The sequence below is a fragment of the Corythoichthys intestinalis genome, chromosome 18 (assembly GCF_030265065.1).
Source record: "Corythoichthys intestinalis isolate RoL2023-P3 chromosome 18, ASM3026506v1, whole genome shotgun sequence".
Lineage (NCBI taxonomy): Eukaryota > Metazoa > Chordata > Actinopteri > Syngnathiformes > Syngnathidae > Corythoichthys > Corythoichthys intestinalis.
The window spans coordinates 29,245,971-29,270,359 of NC_080412.1; the positions used below are offsets into that span (position 1 = coordinate 29,245,971).

The window sequence follows — 24,389 nt, forward strand, 5'->3', positions numbered from 1 at the left end:
TACCTTTACTGTCACACCTGCCGAACGATATTTTATGACACCTAAATCGGACATATGTCATTTCCCTTCCCCGGCTTCGGAGAATGTAAACAGACCAGAAGGAGTGACAGCTAGCCGACATGCTAACCCGAACCGAGGGATGTTTCAAAGTCTTCGAAGTGGAAAATCACACATAACTAGCCTGGATTATTTGACATGACGACCCGGTTGTCAAGTTTCTTTGCGGATCGGCAAACCGCCCGGCGGAGAGCAATTTACAGTTCGTTCCCTGGAGGAGGGTGGCTGGAATTGTTGTGTAGCTAACGTGCTAACAGCTAACTGCTAATGAGCGTGAGGATAGCTTTTTACATGCCTATCAATGATCAAACGTAAGTAGTCCTTTATTTAAAGGAATTTTATAGTGTTTACTTTGTAATCACTGTATTCGTATTTGACATAATACAAAACAAGATGTTTACTCACTTCCTTGTTAGTCCAATGGTTCCACAGTAAATATCCACGGTGAATGGGAACCTTTTGAAACTCCAAAAAGGCGCATACGCCTCTCCCGCATACAGAATGATTTTTCTGCAGCCGTTTGGCTGGCGTGATGCAAAAAATAAAAGTATTAATCCGCAAAATCCGCTGAATCCTTCGTCCTCATACACAACAGTACACTGTAGCGTGAAGAGGACGTCTTCTACCGTACACGTCACAGCCCCCTCCTCCTCAATGCGAGACCGAAGCCGGAAGTCACTCATTTTCCTGGCGCGGGATTCAAAAAACTAAATAAATATAGCGATCGCTTCCACACACATCCAAGCGGTCCATATCATTCAGGAGCATAAAATACCGCGTGTATTATGAAATAAACATGCTTTTTCGTGTCACAAGCACTTTAAGTAAATGATACTGTAGCCATTTAACTTCTGCCCAAATGCATGATGGGAAGTGCAACCATGACTTTGCGCCGTGGTACCAATTGATATATCTTCTCTGCGTTGGGAAATAACATAAGGTGTTAAGAAAAACATCAACTACTACCTTCATTCCCCACATTGCTTCCCGCGATTATTCTAATCTTAGGGAGAGGGATTGTAAGGTTTTAGCCATTTAATAAAAGGCTCCAAAGGCTGCCAAAATTCACTCCACTCATCTTCCGGCGCTATAATAGACTGAACGCGACAATGCGTGAGTGGGTCGTGCAGCACATGCGTTAATTGTGTTAAATATTGTAACGTGTTGAAATTCTCCCCCCCCGACCAAGGCGCACGGGAACAGCGACGGCCGAACAAAGTGCTGCTCTGCCGATGCTGCCCCCGCGCACTCCAACCGGGAAGGCAGAACTTCGCGCGTTCTCTTCTTATTTTTAACCCTTTGTACTGACTCCATGTTTAAAAAGTTTGAAGAACACTCACCGAAAACAGGTTGACAATTTATTCGTCGACAATGGTAAAAAACAAGGCAAAAACAGACGACTAAGGGACAATTCTGGATCCAAAACAAGGCTACATGTTTCCGAGCTGCAAAAATCTGTGTTATCTCAGCATCCAGTCTTTTTAAAGTCTTTGCTGAAGCGGGCTGTGTCAAAGGTGTGTCCGGGCTGTGTCAAAGGTGTGTCCGAAGGTGTGTCTGGGCGTTGCTTTTGGTTCTTCCCCTCTGTGGCCGGTTTTGGCCGGCTTAGGTTCGTGCGCGGATGGGACGCCCGCTATCAACTTTGTTGTCCGGGCTAGCTTGTACTTGTTTTAGCACAAAGCGCTTTATCCTTGGAGTTTGCTGGGAGAGCTGATTGCAAGAGTTGGTGCGTCAATCTTGTTTGTGACGCACGCGTTTGGGCTTCTGTGATAAGACGGCATTGTGTATCTCTTCTATTTCTTCTCATTAAACTATGGTGTGCTGTTAATTTTATATTAGTAGTGCAGTCCTACCGTAAATATAAAAATGATACTATTTCCAGATTAATTATATTACGTGTGTTAGAGTAATGCAAACAGTTAGACAGTGCCTACGAGAAAACTGTACCATTTTTTCTCATCTCCCCCTCATTAGCCCGGATTAGGTGATTCACTTTACTGTTTCAAAGGGCATGTGGTGGAGTCTGCTTAAACAATAGTTAGATGAATGTGTTAGATTAATGCAAACAATTATATGGTGTGTGCGATGACGGTATCTTCTCCCTTCAAACGTGATAAATGTAAAAAATATTAATTCTCGCCGTTAACGCGATAAATTTGATAACCCTACCTTAAGCTTAAACTAAAGACTCTGGAAGAGTGTAACACATTATGTCTGTAACATTAAATACAATTAGAAAACGATTTAATTTAAAAAATATATATTTATATTAAAAAAAGGCATGTCCGATATTTTTTTGCCGATTCCGATACTTTGAAAATGACGTAATCAGACATCTGTGGTCTTATTCATTTAGACATTTATTCATTCACAAAAACTCAAACACAAATGATATAATGATTAATATATATATGGCGGAAAACACTCAGGTGACTTGAAGTTCTGCTCTGAGACCCCCAATTTGGCCAAAAATCTAAATTGTCTGATATGCACGTGTGATACTCAAATTTTGAACAGGAGGACATTTTTGAAAAAAAAAAAAAAATTTAAACAGCAAAACCCTAAATGGAGGTGAGAGCACGCACAAGCAGAATTAAAAACGCCATGACTTTAGCGAGATATTATCGCGTACTTACCGTGTTTCGATCCAAAAACTCCATGTAGCATGTATCATCGAGTGTCAAGACACGGATGTGAATGGCCACAGCCGGATTTTGGGGAGATTTTATGGGTGAAACATGGTAATTTAACAAGGGTCGCGATGCAGAAATCGCAGACATCAAGAAGTGGTCGAGATGTTCTTTTCATATATTTACCCTTTTAATTGTTTTTCTTTTTAATTTTTCTCTGTTTGGATCGATTATTTATCATCTAACATATCGGGGAAAATGCGACGGTAACAAAAAAAAAAATACAATTAAGCGAAAGTCATGAGGTAAATATCCGTGACTTATTTACAGACACCATTGTTTTCATTGTGACGTAATTTGTTTAAAAGTTTAAAATATGCGAGTGAATGATTTTTTAAAGTCTTTTTTTTTTTTTAAACGAAATATTTGACATCAATTAATCATTCTAAGCTAAAAATGACAGACATTTTGCTGTGTGATCTCAACAACCGCACAATGGCGCTGCTTGAGTCCACTGGACAAAATTCTTTCAACAATGCGGCCTACTCCTAACCATCGGCCATGTCCGGCCAACACCTTCACGTCTGGATACGCGGAGGATGCCTGGGTAAAATGGAGGCCCATGTGCTTGACTGCTCTCCAGATTTAGGACGTGGAAAACCTCTTCATCTTCGGCTCGCTACTGGCGCTCGCCCTCCCGCTGCTTATTGGTGCCCTCTGAATACACCGATTCTCGGTGAGAGTGATGCGGCAACACAAAGAGGCAATGGAGATTGCGCGTAACATCGGTGATGCTGTCAACAAGGCCTGTGATGAATTATCCCAGGTGAAGAAGGAACAAGCAGCGTTTGGTGATGCCGCCGCTCAAATGGTGACGAAAATCATTACGGAGATCCGGGATCAAGAAAGGCTCGCTCGGGGGAACCGGGCCAGGGTGGATGACGATTAACCCACCTGAGCGGATTGCAGCGGATGTGGACCTCCATGACCCCCTCGGCTATCCCTCCCTTCTCTACTCAGACACTCGAAGGCGAAGGACGCAGTAATCATTACGAAATCTGAATGTCAAAAATTGTTATTCGATATTTTCTGCGTCCTATATGGTATGCTGTGGATGGGTTTCAATAAGCTTCGGCTTCTCCTGTCAGCCCTTGGCCTGAAGGGAAAATAAATTTTTAAAAAAACAAAAAAAAACTTGACAATCATCCTAATCAATGAACTCATACTAAACGACAACACTGCTTAAGTGCCATGGCAATTAATAACTTTTGGGAAGATAATTCATGAGAAAAAAAAAAAAAAAGAAAAGCTCATGTAATGTGATGTATGCAACTCAACCATGTTTGACTGTGCGTCCTTGGCTGTAGGGGGATGGGTAATGATAAGCATATGCTTCTCCCGTCTGCCCTTGTCTGTCTTCGGTTCTTTCTTTCTTTGGGCAAATCATATCACATTTTGTAATTGTCAATAATACCGATGATGATGACAATAAATATTTCATTCATTCATTCATTTTGACAAGGGCGTAGGCTTGGTCTCAACATTGGTAGGGACCATATAACAGCATAACCTGCATGAACACTTTTTGTTGGGGACGGGACATTAATAAGACCATACATAGGAACCTAATTAAGTGATCATTGCAAAACAAATCTATATAATACTTACTTTCTTATGTATTGGTTCAGGTGATACACCGTTTGATTCAAACCTTTGTTTTCAAAAACTACTGAAGAAATATTTTCAAAACTTCGAGAATAAATGTCTGGATTTTATTTGCAAATTTAAAGAGCAATATTTGAACACAACCTAAATTACATAATATACACAATAAAAACTTGTTAAAAATATCTAAACTATCCAGAAATACAAAATAAGCATTGTCTGTCTAAATATAGAAATTAAATATAACTGAAAAAATGTCTTAGTCAGGAAATAACAAAACTAAACAAAAATGGATCTTTCCTTTAGGTAAAACACTACTGCTTTTGTCCACAAGCACAGCCAAACTCATCAAAAACATGAAAGCTACCGTGGCTGCTGGCTGAAAAAAACATCTAATATCCCTTCCCTGTGAAAGGGGTGGAGGCGACGGCATGCTGTCGACATGCATGTCTGTCGGGGCTATGACTGCATGTGTGTGTTGGGGGAGGTGGGCAAGTCATCAACCAATCAAACATGCGTTTTGGGGAAAAAATGGACTGTCTCACTGAGCAAGTGAAAATGGATAAATAAGTCTGAACATAATGAAAATAATTCCATTAATAATGGTTGGGTCATTTCTATCCTTACAACATACGGGAAGACAATCTAAATCACCTATATAACGAAACTCATTATATAATGCAAATAAGGTTGCTTAGAAGTTGGTGGGGACAATTTGAGAATCCTGAAAAGTTGGTAGTGTTATGTCCCCTACGGCCCTATGCAAAACTACGCCCTTGCATTTTGAATAATAAATATAATTACTTACCTTCGTTTTATGGCTGGGTTGAAACAAAAGCGGTTGCGCGGTGTCTGTAAACGGGGTCTCCAGGGTAAAACGGACAAATTAAAAATAGTTTGGGGGCTTAACGCGCCATGAAACAGCTATGGCAGCATATAGATATATTGTTCTATCAAACACAACAGTTGTTTTGGCTTAAAATACAGCAGTTTATTTTAAAGAGGGGTGCAAGAGCAGAAACTGCTTTTTAGCCTTGTCTGCGTTTTACGCATAATATTTTAACCTGATTAATTAAAAAAGTTAATTAACGCGCGGTAATTAATTTTTTAAATTAATCACGTTAAAATATTTGACGCAATTAACGCAGATGACCCACTCAGACAGATTTGAATGACAGTACAGTGAAACGCTCACTTGTTGTGTTTTATGGAGTTTTGCCGCCCTCTGCTGGCGCTTGGGTGCGACTGATTTTATAGGCTTCAGCACCCATGAGCATTGTGTAAGTAATTATTGACATCAATAATGGCGGGCTACTAGTTTATTTTGTGACTGAAAATTTTACAAATTTTATTAAAATGAAAACATTAAGAGGGGTTTTAATATAAAATTTCTATAACTTGTACTAACATTTTTTCTTTTAAGAACTATAAGTCTATCTATCCATGGATCGCTTTAACAGAAAGTTAATAATGTTAATGCCATATTGTTGATTTATTGAGACCTGGCCTCCACATATGTGGACATCATATTTTGGTGGTTATGTGGAGGCCAGGTCTCATCTATAACACATAAAATAGTCACCTGGCCTATAAAGGGTTAAGCATTAAAGCCGATTGGAGATCACAATCCTCTCTATCATGGTGAGGATACTGTACTAATCATGTGGTTGAAACACACTGCTTATTTGTGTACCATAATGGCAAAGTCAAAAAGAAATTGGCCAAGGTAGCAGGAAAGGAACTTGCATAAGTCTGTCGCATACTTGGCTGCAATTTCCCAAAAATGCCTGAAGGCAACACTTTAATCTCTTTCAAGAATTCAACGTGAGTACAAACAACTTGGTAGGTGTTCTGTTGCTGTCTAGTTAACATCAATTTAATGCCAAGAAATGTACCTGACCTTAATGAATGACAATATTTACCATGTTCCATGGTCACGTTTGGAGGAAAAATTGGAAGTTCGACTGACACCATCCTAACTGTGAAACACAAGGGTTGTATGTCTTGATGGCATCTTAAGAAAAGAATATTATGTGGAAATAATGAGACAACATCTCAAGACATCAGCCGGACATTTGGGTGCAAATGGGAGAGAATTAGCTATAAAATTGACATAATTTTGTTGGACCAGGGATTGGCAACTCAAAGTGTTGAAAGAGCCAAATTCGAGCAAAAAAAAAAACCCTTATATGTCTAGAGCCAGAAAAAATTAAAAGTATAACAATGAAGGCAGCACATGCCGGATGTATCTATATTAGCTATATTAGCCAACTATCAAAATTACTAAATTGCCTACAAATACAGCCTTCACAATTACCGTATTTTCCGCACCATAAGGCGCACCTGAAACATTCAATTTCCTCAAAAGCCGACAGTTCGCATTGTAATCTGATGCGCCCTATATATGGATCAATATTAGTTAATCATGGCATAACATTCCATTTAGCTGAGCTCCACCTTGTAGATGCATGACACAACGCCAACCACTACTACTACTACTACTACTACTACTACTAACTTTACCCGCTGCCCTGACGTGACGGTTGGCAATTGGGTCCAACCGGAGTGTCGCGACACGCCGGTACGGGAGTGGCCAGCGAGTGGCCCGACACACAACTAATGACTTGTTACTAGCCGCTGACGTTGGATTAGTCTCGATCCTGGTTCTGTTGGACCTGAGTGCAGCCTTTGACACAATCGACCATAATATCTTATTGCAGAGACTAGAATGTGACATAGGCATTAGAGGAGCAGCACTCTGCTGGTTTAAATCATATTTATCTAATAGGTACCAATTTGTCAATGTAAACCAGCAATGATCACCGTACTCTGGAGTTAGTTATGGTGTTCTGCAAGGATCGGTCCTCGGGCCCATCTTGTTCACGCTGTATATGCTTCCTCTAGGTAATATAATCAGAAAACATAGCATTAACTTTCATTGCTACGCTGACGACGCACAACTGTATTTATCAATTAAACCTGAGCAGATCAGGCAAGTGGACAAACTAAGCACCTGCGTCCGAGATATACAGTGCCTTGCAAAAGTATTCGGCCCCCTTGAACCTTGCAACCTTTCGCCACATTTCAGGCTTCAAACATAAAGATATAAAATTTTAATTTTTTGTCAAGAATCAACAACAAGTGGGACACAATCGTGAAGTGGAACAAAATTTATTGGATAATTTAAACTCTTTTAACAAATAAAAAACTGAAAAGTGGGGCGTGCAATATTATTCGGCCCCCTTGCGTTAATACTTTGTAGCGCCACCTTTTGCTCCAATTACAGCTGCAAGTCGCTTGGGGTATGTTTCTATCAGTTTTGCACATCGAGAGACTGACATTCTTGCCCATTCTTCCTTGCAAAACAGCTCGAGCTCAGTGAGGTTGGATGGAGAGTGTTTGTGAACAGCAGTCTTCAGCTCTTTCCACAGATTCGCGATTGGATTCAGGTCTGGACTTTAACTTGGCCATTCTAACACCTGGATACGTTTATTTTTTAACCATTCCATTGTAGATTTGGCTTTATGTTTAGGATCATTGTCCTGTTGGAAGATAAATCTCTGTCCCAGTCTCAGGTCTTGTGCAGATACCAACAGGTTTTCTTCCAGAATGTTCCTGTATTTGGCTGCATCCATCTTCCCGTCAATTTTAACCATCTTCTCTGTCCCTGCTGAAGAAAAGCAGGACCAAACCATGATGCTGCCACCACCATGTTTGACAGTGGGCATGGTGTGTTCAGGGTGATGAGCTGTGTTGCTTTTACGCCAAACATATCGTTTTGCATTGTGGCCAAAAAGTTCAATTTTGGTTTCATCTGACCAGAGCACCTTCTTCCACATGTTTGGTCTCCCAGGTGGCTTGTGGCAGACTTTAAACGAGACTTTTTATGGATATCTTTGAGAAATGGCTTTCTTCTTGCCACTCTTCCATAAAGGCCAGATTTGTGCAGTGTACAACTGATTGTTGTCCTATGGACAGAGTCTCCTACCTCAGCTGTAGATCTCTGCAGTTCATCCAGAGTGATCATGGGCCTCTTGGCTGCATCTCTGATCATTTTTCTCCTTGTTTGAGAAGAAAGTTTGGAAGGACGGCCGGGTCTTGGTAGATTTGCAGTGGTCTGATGCTCCTTCCATTTCAATATGATGGCTTGCACAGTGCTCCTTGAGATGTTTAAAGCTTGGGAAATCTTTTTGTATCCAAATCCAGCTTTAAACTTCTCCACAACAGTATCTCGGACCTGCCTGGTGTGTTCCTTGGTTTTCATAATGCTCTCTGCACTTTAAACAGAACCCTGAGACTATCACAGAGCAGGTGCATTTTTACGGAGACTTGATTACACACAGGTGGATTCTATTTATCATCATCGGTCATTTAGGACAACATTGGATCATTCAGAGATCCTCACTGAACTTCTGGAGTGAGTTTGCTGCACTGAAAGTAAAGGGGCCGAATAATATTGCACGCCCCACTTTTCAGTTTTTTATTTGTTAAAAAGTTTAAATTATCCAATAAATGTTGTTCCACTTCACGATTGTGTCCCACTTGTTGTTGATTCTTGAAAAAAAAATTAAATTTCATATCTTTATGTGTGAAGCCTGAAATGTGGCGAAAGGTTGCAAGATTCAAGGGGGCCGAATACTTTTGCAAGGCACTGTAAATACCTGGATGAGCACTAACTATCTTCTACTTAACCCTTAAAAGACAGAAGTCCTTATAATAGGCCCAAAAAGTGTGAGAGACTCTTTAGCTGCCCAAATAGTCACTCTGGACAATGTAAGTGTAGCCTCCAGCACCACAGTTAAAAACCAAGGAGTTTTATTCGACACTGACTTATCGTTTAAAGCTCACATTAAACAAACCTGCAGAACGGCCTTCCTTTACCTGCGCAACATAGCCAAAATTAGAAATATTTTATCTAAAAGCGATGCAGAAAAATTAATTCACACGTTCAATACATCGAGATTGGATTACTGTAACTCCCTACTTGCAGCTTGTCCTAAAGCTTCTCTAAAAGGTCTTCAGCTAGTCCAAAACGCAGCAGCAAGACTTTTAACAGGAACCAATAGAAGAGAGCACATCACCTCTGTGCTCCAGGCCCTTCACTGGCTTCCAGTCGAGTTTAGAATTAAATTCAAAATCGTCCTTCTTACATTTAAGATCATTAATGAGTTGGGGCCATCTTATCTCACCGATGCTCTGGTTCCATACTGCCCCAACAGAACACTCCGCTCTCAGAATGCAGGTCTACTGGTAGTTCCCAGGGTTTCTAAAAGTACTGTCGGAGCTAGAGCCTTTAGCCACCAAGCTTCTGTTTTATGGAATCAGCTTCCAGCTAATATTAAAGAAGCCGAGACAGTCTGCACATTTAAGATTAGATTAAAAACGTTCCTATTCGCCAAAGCTTATGGTCAGGCTAGTTGAAGTCGGAGTAAACTCACAGTTTAGTCTAAGCTGCACTAGAAGCTATAATGGAGGTGGAAGTATAGCCACTGAGCTCTATCTCCTTTCTCTCACTCTACCTACCACTTGTCTTACTTTATTTCTATTTTCCAATGCTAATATCTAGTTGTCTAGTCTCTTCATCACTAGTCACCAGGTGTCCCCTTTTCCCCCTCCCCTCTGGGGAGGGGCTATTTTTCAGCTGCAGCCTCCTGACTGTCCGGACCCCTGGCTGGATGGACGTCCTCGTTGCTACCCCCGTCTCATCTGGCTAGATAGACCTCTTCTTGTTCCTTTACTCCACCACATCTTTACGGACTGTAATTTCGCCTGCTAATTCCCATTAGCAGCCCTGGGGCTTCCTGTCTATCAGTCCTGGGAGTGGATCCCTCCAGACTGTGGTACTCCCCAAGGTTTCTCATTTTCTCCCAAAGACTTTTTGGAGTTTTTCCTTGCCGACATGGAGGGTCTAAGGATGGGGGATACCCAGGACTTGAACTTTATTTATTCATCTTTGTTGCTTCATTTGCTGTTTCTGATTGTGTATCATATTGCCTCTGCAAAGCCCTTCGAGACAACCTTGTTGTGATTCAGGGCTATACAAATAAAATTGAATTGAATTGAACTAGCGAGTGGACTACTGGCGAGTCATCGGCGTCCGCGCCGGGGGCCCGTCGCTTCAGCTTTAAATGAGTGTCGTATCACTCGTGGGCCGTCCATTCGACAGTTGGCCTCCGCGCCTGGTGACATTTTTCCTCCTGCAAAAAACATACTAAAACTAAAAATATATTTCCCTCCCCCATCTTTTTCCATTTTCAAACATTTGTGAAAAAGTTCCAGGAACCCACTTGGGCAGCGCTAAAGAGCCGCATGCGGTTCTAGAGCCATGGGTTGCTGACCCCCATATTAGACCTATTTGTGATGGGGAATATAGAGTAAATGTATTTTAATATTGTCTTTGTCGACTTCTGGTTTCATCTGAGTTAAAAGTGACATCCGCTATTTTTAATGCTGCGTGAATTATTGTCATGACATTTATGTACTTTTTTTTGTGGGTGAGGGGTGTCATTTTCCCCGCTGGACTTGCAGCTCAGATGTGACACAAGTAATATGGCGGACGCTTTGCTGTTGCCTAGTAACTGGCTAAAGACGGGGTTTATTTACATGTGTTGTCTATGGTGCCAATTTGACGTGTTTTACAATCTGGACTTTGTAAACATGACTGGACGCAACGCAACTATACTGTCTTGGTAAGGTCAACCACGGAACTCAGTCTCACAGTTGGACGACCAACCACTATTAGAGCAAACGTGCAATTTAGTTAAAACGTCTCGAACGTTTCTCTCTTTTCTTGCTGGACAGAAGCGAGCGATGTTGTCCGAGGGCCCGCGGACGTTTGAAACGGCCAAAGACGTCATCCTGTCCGCGCACAATAGCACTTCCAGGCCGGACCAGATCCAGTTCTACGACCGGTGGGCCCAAACTTACGAGCAGGTCGTCAGTACCAACAACTAAAGGGAAAAAATAACAGTACAACACATGAATTGTTAAATTAGCCCTGCCAGTCCAAATGGATTGGACGTCTGGCGCGGTGAAATGCGGGCATTTAGTTAAATTAAGTTGGGTCTAAATGTGTGCCTGAAATGGTTAATGTGCTGTAGGGGTACCATTTTACCCCTTATACAGTAACAGCTTTGAGAAACTTGATCCAAGTTTAAACATAAGATTTGGCAATAGCAGACCACCACCAGTAGGTTGCAGCAGTGAGCAACATGAGTCAACTTCATTTCTAGATAAACGCATCCAGCGGTACCTCGACATACGAATTTATTTCGTTCCAGGATCTGGTTTGTAAGTCGAAATGTTCATCTGTTAAGCGATATTTTCCTATTAGAATAAATAACTTATAATTCGATTAATTTGTTCCACAGCTCACAAACCTTCGCTAAATCCTTGATAAATAATGGCGGTTCAATCACACATAGCAAAACAAATAGATTATAAATACAAACTATAATTCCGGGGAGAGTCGGGACAGGGCCATACAGTCCCGGCACGGCTCCCCCTGATTTTAATGCATCACACACCAAGGTTGAGGGATAGATGGGACCTGTTGGAGGGCGGGGTGGGGGGTGCTCACGGTTACTTCCTCACGGCAGGTCCAGCCATTCCTGCACATTTATCACACCACACACATCATACTTCACAGGAGAACTCCGGCAAAAGGAGGTGGGATGGGCGGCTGGGTAGAAATTCCATGCAGCGGTCCCACTGCCCCAAGCTGAGCTCTCCTATTTTAATGCATACATTGCACTACCCTCCCCACACAATCCCATCACGGTGCTGGGTAATGGCTGTCAGCCGGGAACCTGGCAGCCACAGTAATCGGGTGGGAGGTGGGTCCCACACTTTTCCTCTATGGCGTAGCTCCCAGGGCGTGGCCTCCCCCTCTGCCTGCGCTGCCGGCCCCGCGGCGGCTCCTTGGCGTTCTCCTGTCTCCGCCTTCCTTTTTTTTATTTTTATTTTTTAAACCTGTCCTGTTCAGCTGTTTGACACGGAGAATGGAAGTCTTAAGTGCCCGGTTGATCTGAACAGTTTTAATGTTTCGCATTGAGAGCATGACATACTCCCATTGTGATCATTCAACATGCCTCGTTTTTTATGACAAAGCAGTGAACAGGAGGCGGGTTATGGGGGAACAGAAGAAAAGAAACACAAGAGAAGAAAGCTATCGTCAGCTAGATGTATTTCCGGTTGACACTATTGCCCCTTTCCCACTGAAACCAGTGGGTCAACGCGCGTTTTTTCCAAGCCGATGCAACCCACTAGCAATTGGCATTTGGCACCTTTCCCATTGACAAAAAAAAAGCCGTGTTTTTTTTTTTTTTTTTCATTCGTCTAACCCCCCCACCCTCTCCTCCTCCGTGCGTAAGGTTACGTGACATCACCACGCTACAATGCGCGTTGATAAGTGCGATCGAATTCATTCAGTTCAAGGAAGTAAACAATGCAGAGCAACATGGAAGCCTCCTTTCCGTTGGTGTTCTCTGTTTTCATGCTTTTTACTGCCCTCAAAATGATCGAAATGCAGCAAAGGATCAACACTCTACTTGTGCTGAGGCAACGTAGGCGACGTGAATTCTTCTTCGACTAGCTTTGTTATGAGCATCGACGTAACTACGGTTGTGGGGCGTGTTAAATGGGAGGCGACTGGCACGTTGTTATGACGCATCACGTAAGAGCCTACGTCACCACGTAGATTAGGGTGTTGACTGTTGACCCAGGGTTTTGCTTTCACACTGCGTGACGATCAGAGTCGAGGTGATTTTAACGTGGGTCGCTTGGCGGGTTGATTGACACGGGTCAAGGCGGGTCGCTGCACCTTTCCCACTGCCACCAAAAGCCGATTGTTAGTGGGTTGACATGGGTTTTTTTGGCCAGTGGGAAAGGGGTATATGTGGTGGGCCTGTTGACCAGGGAAAGAGGGGGACGGAAGTGGGGAAGTCTATAAGCCAAGTGATTGAAAGGGGTAGAGTGTACACAAATCAGCTCTATGATCTAGAACCCAGTAATCGTGTGAATCCCTTGTGAGTGTAAGCCCGTTGGTGACCGACCCTACGCCGCCCCATCGCCACTCTTTGCACCGAGACCCCCCACCCGAACACGCCCTTTCACATCCAGCCGCACGCGAGCCCCACCAAGTGCGCGACAGCCACGCAGACGAGAGGAGACACCACGCGGGCGCCAACCCAGGGCCACGGCCCCCACCCAGCCAGCCCGGGTAGGGAGGGCGGGCGTGGACGGGGGGGGTCAGCGCAGCCCATTCTTCCTCCCGCAGCCCAGCAAAGGAGCCATCGTATTGTATGTATTTCTTTTTGTTGTTTGTGTTTCTTTTCTTTCTTTTCTTGTGTTTATTTTCTTTTCTTCTGTTCCCCCATAACCTCTTCCTGTTCGCTGCTTTTTCATAATAAACGAGGTATGTTGAATGATCACAATGGGAGTATGTCATACTCTCAATGTGAAACATTAAAACTGTTTAGACCAACCGAACACTTAGACTTCCATTCTTGGTGTCAAACAGCTGAACAGGACAGGTTTTAAAAAAAAAAGAAAAACCTACAATGACAATAATTGTGTAATGAATCGGGTTCTAATACTGCGGTTGTGTTGTGCATGCCATTGCTGTTCCTGAACACACCGTGTGACTAACAAGATCGTGCGAGAGGTGCAGAAGAATGGAGGGGTTTTACTTTCTTGTTTCGTGTTGTTGTTGGCGTTGGCTATGGCGGACAGTTGCCGAGTTGTGTTGCTCAAGTTCTGAAATACAAGATTAAAACCCTAAAGGAGCTGGCGATTTCCTTGCCAATGTTACAGTAATAATAATAATGAGAGTCGTCCTCAAGATTGTAAACATTCCGGCCGTATTGCCGAGCCAGTTCACTGACGCGCGTACCACGCTCATATTTTTCTATCATTTTCTTCTTAATTTCAATGGTAAGCGACATATTTTTCCTTTTTTCACCACCCACACTAACCTTCTTTGGACCTTCTTTTCTCACAAGAAAATCCGCCGTGCATCCTTCTTGCAGGAGAACACAGAAATTGAGACGCTGTCATGAATCGTCATATGTCGCGACAAATAGCGAGTCAAATTTTACGTCTGATGTCGAAAGGATCGTGTCGATGCGATTGTATCTTGAGGTACCACTGTACATACGGTGGGGCAAATAAGTATTTAGTCAACCACTAATTGCACAAGTTCTCCCACTTGAAAATATTAGCGAGGTCTGTAATTGTCTACATGGGTAAACCTCAAACATGAGCGGCAGAAATGGGGAAAAAAAAAAAACAGAAAATCACATTGTTTGATTTTTAAAGAATTTATTTGCAAATCATGGTGGAAAATTAGTATTTGGTCCATACCAAAAGTTCATCTCAATACTTTTTTATGTACCCTTTCTTGGCAATAACGGAGGCCAAACATTTTCTGTAACTCTTCGCAAGCTTTTCACACACTGTTGCTGGTATTTTGGCCCATTCCTCCATGCAGATCTCCTCTAGAGCAGTGATGTTTTGGGGCTGTGGTTGGGCAACACGGACTTTCAACTCCCTCCACAGATTTTCTATGGGGTAGAGATCTGCAGACTGGCTATTGAAATGCTTCTTACGAAGCCACTCCTTTGTTGCCCTGGCTGTGTGTTTGGGATCAGTGTCATGCTGAAAGACCCAGCCACGTCTCATCTTCAATGCCCTTCCTGATGGAAAGAGATTTTCTCTCAAAATCTCTCCATACATGGCCCCATTCATTCTTTCCTTCACACAGATCAGTCGTCCTGGTCCCTTTGCAGATAAACAGCCCCAAAGCATGATGTTTTTACCCCCATGCTTCACAGTGGGTATGGTGTTCTTCGGATGCCATTCAGTATTCCTTCTCCTCCAAACACGAGAACCTGTGTGTCTACCAAAAAGTTCTATTTTTTTTTCATCTGACCATAACACATTCTCCCAGTCCTCTTCTGGATCATACAAATGCTCTCTAGCAAACTGCAGACGGGCCTTGATGTGTACTGGCTTCAGCAGGGGGACACGTCTGGCAGTGCAGGATTTGAGTCCCTGGCGGCGCATTGTGTTACTGATAGTAGCCTTTGTCACTGTGGTCCCAGCTCTCTGTAGGTCATTCACTAGGTCCCCCAGTGTGGTTCTGGGATTTTTGCTCTTTGTTCTTGTTATCATTTTGACGCCACGGGGTGAGATCTTGCATAGAGCCCCAGATCGAGGGAGATTATCAGTGGTCTTGTATGTCTTCCATTTTCTAATAACTGCTCCCACAGTTGATTTCTTACCAAACGTTTTACCTATTGCAGATTCAGTCTTCCCAGCCTGGTGCAGGTCTACAATTTTGTTTCTGGTGTCCTATGACAGCTCTTTGGTCTTGGACATAGTGGAGTTGGGAATGTGACTGACTGAAGTTGTGGACAGGTGTCTTTTATACCGATAATGAGTTAAAACAGGTGGCATTAATACAGGTAACGAGTGGAGCCTTGTTAGAAAAAGTTCTTGCTTATTTTACACTCTAATTTGGAAGTAAATTCTTTAAAAATCAAACAATGTGATTTTCCGTTTTTTCCACAATTTGTCTCTCATGGTTGGGGTTTACCCATGTTGACAATTCCAGGCCTCTCTAATCTTTTCAAGTAGGAGAACTTGCACAATTGGTGGTTGACTAAATACTTATTTGCCCCACTGTAGTATGTGGTCATTATTCTATAATAATATTGTATAATTGTTTCATGTTATGTGCTGCGTCTGCACAAAACAAATGATCTAATAAGCGAATTGAGATTACTAATTGCTGATTTGCGGGGTCAAATCAACAGGATGTCGATCTTATTGAGTACCGTGCTCCCGGGCTGGCAGCGGGCCGAGTGTCTGACCACTTTAGCGGCGAGCGCCGAACAGCCGCGGTGTTAGATGTGGCCTGCGGCACGGGCATGGTGGCCCAGATGGTGGGTTGTTATTTGGAATAATCCCGTCAGTTGGCCTTGCCTGATTTTCATTTGTGTGCTAAAACATGCTCATGCTTCAAGATGAAACGTGATGGGTTTGAGCGCTTTGTGGGCGTCGACGGTAGCAAGGGGATGCTGCAGCATGCCAGAGACAGTGGACTGTATCAGGATCTCAAGTTGGCCATGCTCGGCGACCAAACGCTTCCTGTCCCTGCAGGTGAACCATCTGTCAATCTTTTTGCGCCGTGGAGCAGCATGCACTTAACACTTATCAGCCACCTCATCTGGCTTCATTTGTAACTTTCTCCCCCTGCAGATGAATTTGATGTGGTGATGATTGTTGGCGGTCTCAGTGCGAGTCACGTTCCCGTGAAGGTGATCCGTGAGTTGTGGATGGCCGCTAAGCGGGGTGAGCATGCTTTTTATGCCGCCAAATGTTGCTTTTTAAGATGTGGACGCTCATTTGTGATCCCACAGGGGGCCTCATCTGCATGACAACCAGGAGTAATCATGACAATCTCGAATACAAGGAGGCCTTGGAAGGTGAAATGGCGGAAATGGAGGCCGAGGGACTGTGGCACCGCATTGACGTTACTCATGTGACCGAATGGGAGCGAGGGGTGACTGACCAAGAGAGGGGATACATCCCTGGATGGGTGTATGTCTTTCAAAAGCTCTAAAACTGTATAGTATTCAATAGTATGTTAAAGTACAAGTAGTGTGTAGTTCTAAGATGTAGTAACTAGGATGCAGTGCATTAATAAATGTCATTTCTGTGAATTCAAGTTATCAAATTTTATTTGATACACCTGTTTGACTTACAGTGCCTTGCAAAAGTATTCGGCCTCCTTGAACCTTGCAACCTTTCGCCACATTTCAGGCTTCAAACATAAAGATATAAAATTTTAATTTTTTGTCAAGAATCAACAACAAGTGGGACACAATCGTGAAGTGGAACAAAATTTATTGGATAATTTAAACTTTTTTAACAAATAAAAAACTGAAAAGTGGGGCGTGTAATATTATTCGGCCCCCTTGCGTTAATACTTTGTAGCGCCACCTTTTGCTCCAATTACAGCTGCAGGACGCTTGGGGTATGTATATATCAGTTTTGCACATCGAGAGACTGACATTCTTGCCCATTCTTACTTGCAAAACAGCTCGAGCTCAGTGAGGTTGGATGGAGAGTGTTTGTGAACAGCAGTCTTCAGCTCTTTCCACAGATTCTCGATTGGATTCAGGTCTGGACTTTGACTTGGCCATTCTAACACCTGGATACGTTTATTTTTGAACCATTCCATTGTAGATTTGGCTTTATGTTTTGGATCATTGTCCTGTTGGAAGATAAATCTCCGTCCCAGTCTCAGGTCTTGTGCAGATACCAACAGGTTTTCTTCCAGAATGTTCCTGTATTTGGCTGCATCCATCTTCCCGTCAATTTTAACCATCTTCCCTGTCCCTGCTGAAGAAAAGCAGGCCCAAACCATGATGCTGCCACCACCATGTTTGACAGTGGGCATGGTGTGTTCAGGGTGATGAGCTGTGTTGCTTTTACGCCAAACATATCGTTTTGCATTGTGGCCAAAAAGTTCAATTTTGGTTTCATCTGACCAGAGCACCTTCTTCCACATGTTTGGTGTGTCTCCCAGGTGGCTTGTGGCAAACTTTAAACAAGACTTTTTATGGATATCTTTGAGAAATGGCTTTCTTCTTGCCACTCTTCCATAAAGGCCAGATTTGTGCAGTGTACGACTGATTGTTGTCCTATGGACAGACTCTCCCACCTCAGCTGTAGATCTCTGCAGTTCATCCAGAGTGATCATGGGCCTCTTGGTTGCATCTCTGATCAGTTTTCTCCTTGTTTGAGAAGAAAGTTTGGAAGGACGGCCGGGTCTCGGTAGATTTGCAGTGGTCTGATGCTCCTTCCATTTCAATATGATGGCTTGCACAGTGCTCCTTGAGATGTTTAAAGCTTGGGAAATCTTTTTGTATCCAAACCCAGCTTTAAACTTCTCCACAACAGTATCTCGGACCTGCCTGGTGTGTTCCTTGGTTTTCATAATGCTCTCTGCACTTTAAACAGAACCCTGAGACTATCACAGAGCAGGTGCATTTTTACGGAGACTTGATTACACACAGGTGGATTCTATTTATCATCATCGGTCATTTAGGACAACATTGGATCATTCAGAGATCCTCACTGAACTTCTGGAGTGAGTTTGCTGCACTGAAAGTAAAGGGGCCGAATAATATTGCACGCCCCACTTTTCAGTTTTTTATTTGTTAAAAAAGTTTAAATTATCCAATAAATGTTGTTCCACTTCATGATTGTGTCCCACTTGTTGTTGATTCTTGACAAAAAAATTAAATTTCGTATCTTTATGTTTGAAGCCTGAAATGTGGCGAAAGGTTGCAAGATTCAAGGGGGCCGAATACTTTTGCAAGGCACTGTATATATACTGGATTGGCTATTCACTTGAATGGGATGCTGATCTGAGTGAGTTTTTGATATGTTAAACAGAGACCGCATGAATAGCGTACCGCATGCTACACTTAACTTCCGCTCATTAATATTCATGACGTTAGCAACTCTTGCTAAGGTGGGACACGCTTGCGTTTGTCCCTCATGCTAGATGCATGTAAATAGTGTACGAACGAGATGTTTACTCAGCTAAACCTACCAATTCTGTCCAAAAATGATGTCCCTGGTGCCAAATTCACTGGTAAAGATGTGGAAAAACATATAAATGTTCAGATTGCTTGAAGGACTGGGAACCTCTTGGTACCTCACGATACAATACGATTTGCGATACAAAGCTCACGATTACGATGATCTGAGGATATGGCGATACAACGATTATCGATACACTGGTCAGGAAATCATTCTAGGATATTCTACAAACAACTAATGAACAGAAAAGCTTCTGTTGTGAATTGGAATGACTTGATCACTTGTAGACGTCCAATCCATTTGAATTGGGAGGGTGGCAGCGAATGAACGAATGTTCATTCGCTGCCATCCCTCCCACTTCAAACGGATTGAACATCGATGGCCGTTAGTGACAGCCAATGCCAGGCAATGAAGTAATTTTGGGCCGTTTAAGGTCATGTACCTGTTTTTATTCAGTTACTTCCTGTTGATTTTGGGGTATTTTATGGGTCACTTCCTGTTTATTTTGAGTTACAGAACAGGAAATGACCTGGGAATCACCCGGATCAATAGGCAGTGACTCAAACTCAACAGGAAATGACCTGTAAATGCCCCAAAATGAACAGCAAGTGACCTGCAATTGCCCTTAAAATCAGACAGGATAACTGTAAATGCTCTGGTTTCGAATGAAAAAACGTTCCCAGTCTAAATGATGGGCGTCGAGCACCATCAATGCAGCCTTATAGTTAACTGGGACACTATTATGGTGGAAGATTTTGGTAGCAACTTGTTGGTTCCATTTAAAAAAAATTTTTTTTTAAACAGTGACACCTTTTTAAAACAATATCTCGATTCTTGGCAGGAGCATATCGATAACCTTTTGGGATACAAAGTATCACGATATATCACCATTTCGATATATTGTCACACCCCTAATTGCTTCAGTGTCGAGGGCTGAAAAAGAGCTGACCTGATCCACACCTTTTTCCTTACGCCACTGACAATGACATTCTCCTGTTTCAACAATCTATCTTTTACCACCATATGCCCTGTCTTTCTTATATATTATAGCTTCTGGTTGTCTTACGTCTCTGACCGTTCTTGGGGGCAATTTAGATTGCTATTTTTGTGTAGCGGTTGCAAATGCTACTCGGTGAAAGCCAACGAACACTTTTTTTTTCATTAATAACAAATCTTAATTCTATTAATTTATTTACACTTCTCCCTTACTAAATTTGTTTCTTTACAAAAGAAAAGGCAACAACAGTGATAGTCAGATACCACTTTAACTTTTTTCAGGTCATTCATTGTCAGACAAAAGCAGCACGGCAAAAAGCCACGCTAAAAAGTAAGTAAAAATATCGAAATGACTTACTGTACCTCTTCATCCTCTGAAGGACCATATCCCCCAATAAAATGTAATATGAAATGTGAATGGCTTCACCTTGCTAGCGTTAAACTGGTCTTTTGGACGTCCCGGCAAGTTGATCCATTCTTCACATTTTTTCCTCCGAGGTTTTTGTTTCGGGAAACGTATGAAGAAAACATCCTTCATATGTCGTAATGTCTAGAGTCGTTTCTACAAGTTCCGTAGCAGCAGTGTTTGATCAGCATGTTTATTTTTGAAAGATTACCGGAGAAAACAAGCAGAAATACAATGGGTCAAATAAGTAGAGTGCCTTGCAAAAGTATTCGGCCCCCTTGAATCTTGCAACCTTTCGCCACATTTCAGGCTTCAAACATAAAGATATGAAATTTAATTTTTTTGTCAAGAATCAACAACAAGTGGGACACAATCGTGAAGTGGAACAACATTTATTGGATAATTTAAACTTTTTTAACAAATACAAAACTGAAAAGTGGGGCGTGCAATATTATTCGGCCCCTTTACTTTCAGTGCAGCAAACTCACTCCAGAAGTTCAGTGAAGATCTCTGAATGATCCAATGTTGTCCTAAATGAACGATAATGATAAATAGAATCCACTTGTGTGTAATCAAGTCTCCGTATAAATGCACCTGCTCTGTGATAGTCTCAGGGTTCTGTTTAAAGTGCAGAGAGCATTATAAAAACCAAGGAACACACCAGGCAGGTCCGAGATACTGTTGTGGAGAAGTTTAAAGCCGGATTTGGATACAAAAAGATTTCCCAAGCTTTAAACATCTCATGGAGCACTGTGCAAGCCATCATATTGAAATGGAAGGAGCATCAGACCACTGCAAATCTACCGAGACCCGGCCGTCCTTCCAAACTTTCTTCTCAAACAAGGAGAAAACTGATCAGAGATGCAACCAAGAGGCCCATGATCACTCTGGATGAACTGCAGAGATCTACAGCTGAGGTGGGAGAGTCTGTCCATAGGACAACAATCAGTCGTACACTGCACAAATCTGGCCTTTATGGAAGAGTGGCAAGAAAAAAGCAATTTCTCAAAGATATCCATAAAAAGTCTTGTTTAAAGTTTGCCACAAGCCACCTGGGAGACACACCAAACATGTGGAAGAAGGTGCTCTGGTCAGATGAAACCAAAATTGAACTTTTTGGCCACAATGCAAAACGATATGTTTGGCGTAAAAGCAACACAGCTCATCACCCTGAACACACCATCCCCACTGTCAAACGTGGTGGCAGCATCATGGTTTGGGCCTGCTTTTCTTCAGCAGGGACAGGGAAAATGTTTAAAATTGACGGGAAGATGGATGCAGCCAAATACAGGAACATTCTGGAAGAAAACCTGTTGGTATCTGCACAAGACCTGAGACTGGGACGGAGATTTATCTTCCAACAGGACAATGATCCAAAACATAAAGCCAAATCTACAATGGAATGGTTCAAAAATAAACGTATCCAGGTGTTAGAATGGCCAAGTCAAAGTCCAGACCTGAATCCAATCGAGACTCTGTGGAAAGAGCTGAAGACTGCTGTTCACAAACACTCTCCATCCAACTTCACTGAGCTCGAGCTGTTTTGCAAGGAAGAATGGGCAAGAATGTCAGTCTCTCGATGTGCAAAACTGATAGAAACATACCCCAAGCGACTTGCAGCTCTAATTGGAGCAAAAGGTGGCGCTACAAAGTATTAACACAAGGGGGCGGAATAATATTGCACGCCCCACTTTTCAGTTTTTTATTTGTTAAAAAAGTTTAAATTAACCAATAAATTTTGTTCCACTTCACGATTGTGTCCCACTTGTTGTTGATTCTTGACAAAAAATTAAAATTTTATATCTTTATGTTTGAAGCCTGAAATGTGGCGAAAGGTTGCAAGGTTCAAGGGGGCCGAATACTTTTGCAAGGCACTGTATTTAGTCAACCACCAATTGTGCAAGTTCTCCTACTTGAAAAGATTAGAGAGGCTTGCAATTGTCAACATGGGTAAACCTCAACCATGAGAGACAGAATGTGGAAAAAAAAAAACAGAAAATTACATTGTTTGATTTTTAAAGAATTTTATTTCCAAATTAGAGTGGAAAATAAGTATTTGGTCACCTACAAACAAGCAAGATTTCTGGCTGTCAAAGAGGTCTAACTTCTTCTAACGAGGCTCCACTCGTTACCTGTATTAATGGCACCTGTTTTAACTCATTATCGGTATAAAAGACACCTGTCCACAACCTCAGTCAGTCACACTCAAACCAAAGAGCTGTCGAAGGACACCAGAGACAAAATTATAGACCTGCACCAGGCTGAGAAGACTGAATCTGCAATAGGTAAAACGCTTGGTGTAAAGAAATCCACTGTGGGAGCAATTAATAGAAAATGGAGGACATACAAGACCACTGATAATCTCCCTCAATCTGGGGCTGCATGCAATATCTCACCCTGTGGCGTCAAAATGATAACAAGAACAGTGAGCAAAAATCCCAGAACCACGGGGGGACCTAATGAATGACCTACAGAGAGCTGGGACCACAGTAACAAAGGCTACTCAGTAACACAATGCGCCGCCAGGGATGCCATTCCTGCACTCCCAGACGTGTCTCCCTGCTGAAGCCAGTGCATGTCCAGGCCCGTCTGCGGTTTGCTAGAGAGCATTTGGATGATCCAGAAGAGGACTGGGAGAATGTGTTATGGTCAGATGAAACCAAAATAGAACTTTTTTGTAGAAACACAGGTTCTCGTGTTTGGAGAGAAGGAATACTGAATTGCATCCCAAGAACACCATACCCACTGTGAAGCATGGGGATGGAAACATGCTTTGGGGCTGTTTTTCTGCAAAGGGACCAGGACGATTGATCTGTGTAAAGGAAAGAATGAATGAGGCCATGTATCGAGAGATTTTGAGTGAAAATCTCCTTCCATCACCAAGGGAATTGAAGATGAGACGTGGCTGGGTCTTACAGCATGACAATGATCCCAAAAACACAGCCAGGGCAACAAAGGAGTGGCTTCATAAGAAGCATTTCAAGGCCCTGGAGTGTCCTAGCCAGTCTCCAGATCTCAACCTCACAGAAAATCTGTGGAGGGAGTTGAAAGTCCATGTTGCCCAACAACAGCCCCAAATACCACTGCTATAGAGGAGATCTGCATGGAGGTATGGGCCAAAATACCAGCAACAGTGTGTGAAAAGCTTGTGAAGAGTTACAGAAAACGTTCGGCCTCCGTTATTGCCAACAAAGGGTACATAACAAAGTATTGAGATGAACTTTTGGTATTGACCAATATCAATCAATACTCAAACAATGTGATTTTTTTTTTCCACATTCTGTCTCAAATATTTTTAAGTGGGAGAACTTGCACAATTAGCGGTTGACTAAATACTTATTTGCCCCACTGTATAATGGATTTATGAGAGGGCATGTGTATAATGTCCCACTTCCGGGTTACGATAGCAACGTCACGGTCTTAAAATAGCATTCGTGCGGTATGCTATTTGATGGGTGTACTTGAAAAAGGGCGCCCTATAGATGCGCCAGCGTGCTGTAGCAGCCCGGCTGACACACATCTTCGTGATCGCCATGTTGAAAGGGGTGTCTTTCCCTTCAAATTTAGTGTATGGATATTTCAGTTGTAAATTTCTTTATTTATTTTTTTTTTAAATTTTAAATCCACAAGTTTGACTTTTTTTTTTTTTATTTAAATCCACAAGTTTGACTCTTTTTTTCAATCGTTAAAGCAGGTGCTGTTCTTACACAGCATTGTATTAAAAACAGACATGGGTAGGGGGTCTATACAGAGTTAAAATACATAGATACATAGTTAGCATACATAAAAAAATAATGGAATAATTTGGGGGCTGGGATCACATGATCATTCATAATATGAGTGTGGGTGTGGCTGTGTGCCCTCTGGTTGGCTGGCAAAGGGAAAAGAATAGGAGAGAATTGATGCGAGAGCAAAAGATGTTCAGTGAAACCCTTTTAACATCCACACTGAACACTTTCTGTCAAACCAGTTTGACCAGCCAGAGGCAGAACTCGTCTGACTTTAGCAAGGATTCGTTCTCG

At 42.4% G+C, this 24,389-nt stretch overlaps 1 protein-coding gene across 2 annotated transcripts; it reads left to right on the forward strand.

Moving 5' to 3' along the window:
- Positions 1 to 10,915: 10,915 nt before the first annotated feature.
- Positions 10,916 to 17,074, forward strand: LOC130906125 (methyltransferase-like protein 27). Of its 2 annotated transcripts, XM_057820084.1 has the most exons (6): positions 10,916 to 11,038; positions 11,151 to 11,282; positions 16,166 to 16,294; positions 16,376 to 16,511; positions 16,611 to 16,703; positions 16,772 to 17,074. In XM_057820084.1, exons 2-6 carry the CDS (start codon positions 11,160 to 11,162, stop codon positions 16,972 to 16,974), a joined length of 684 nt encoding a protein of 227 aa, XP_057676067.1. In that variant the 5' UTR covers positions 10,916 to 11,038; positions 11,151 to 11,159; the 3' UTR covers positions 16,975 to 17,074. The 2 variants fall into 2 exon arrangements, with proteins under 2 accessions (XP_057676067.1, XP_057676068.1); XM_057820085.1 differs by lacking the exon at positions 16,166 to 16,294.
- The last annotated feature ends 7,315 nt before the right edge of the window (positions 17,075 to 24,389 follow it).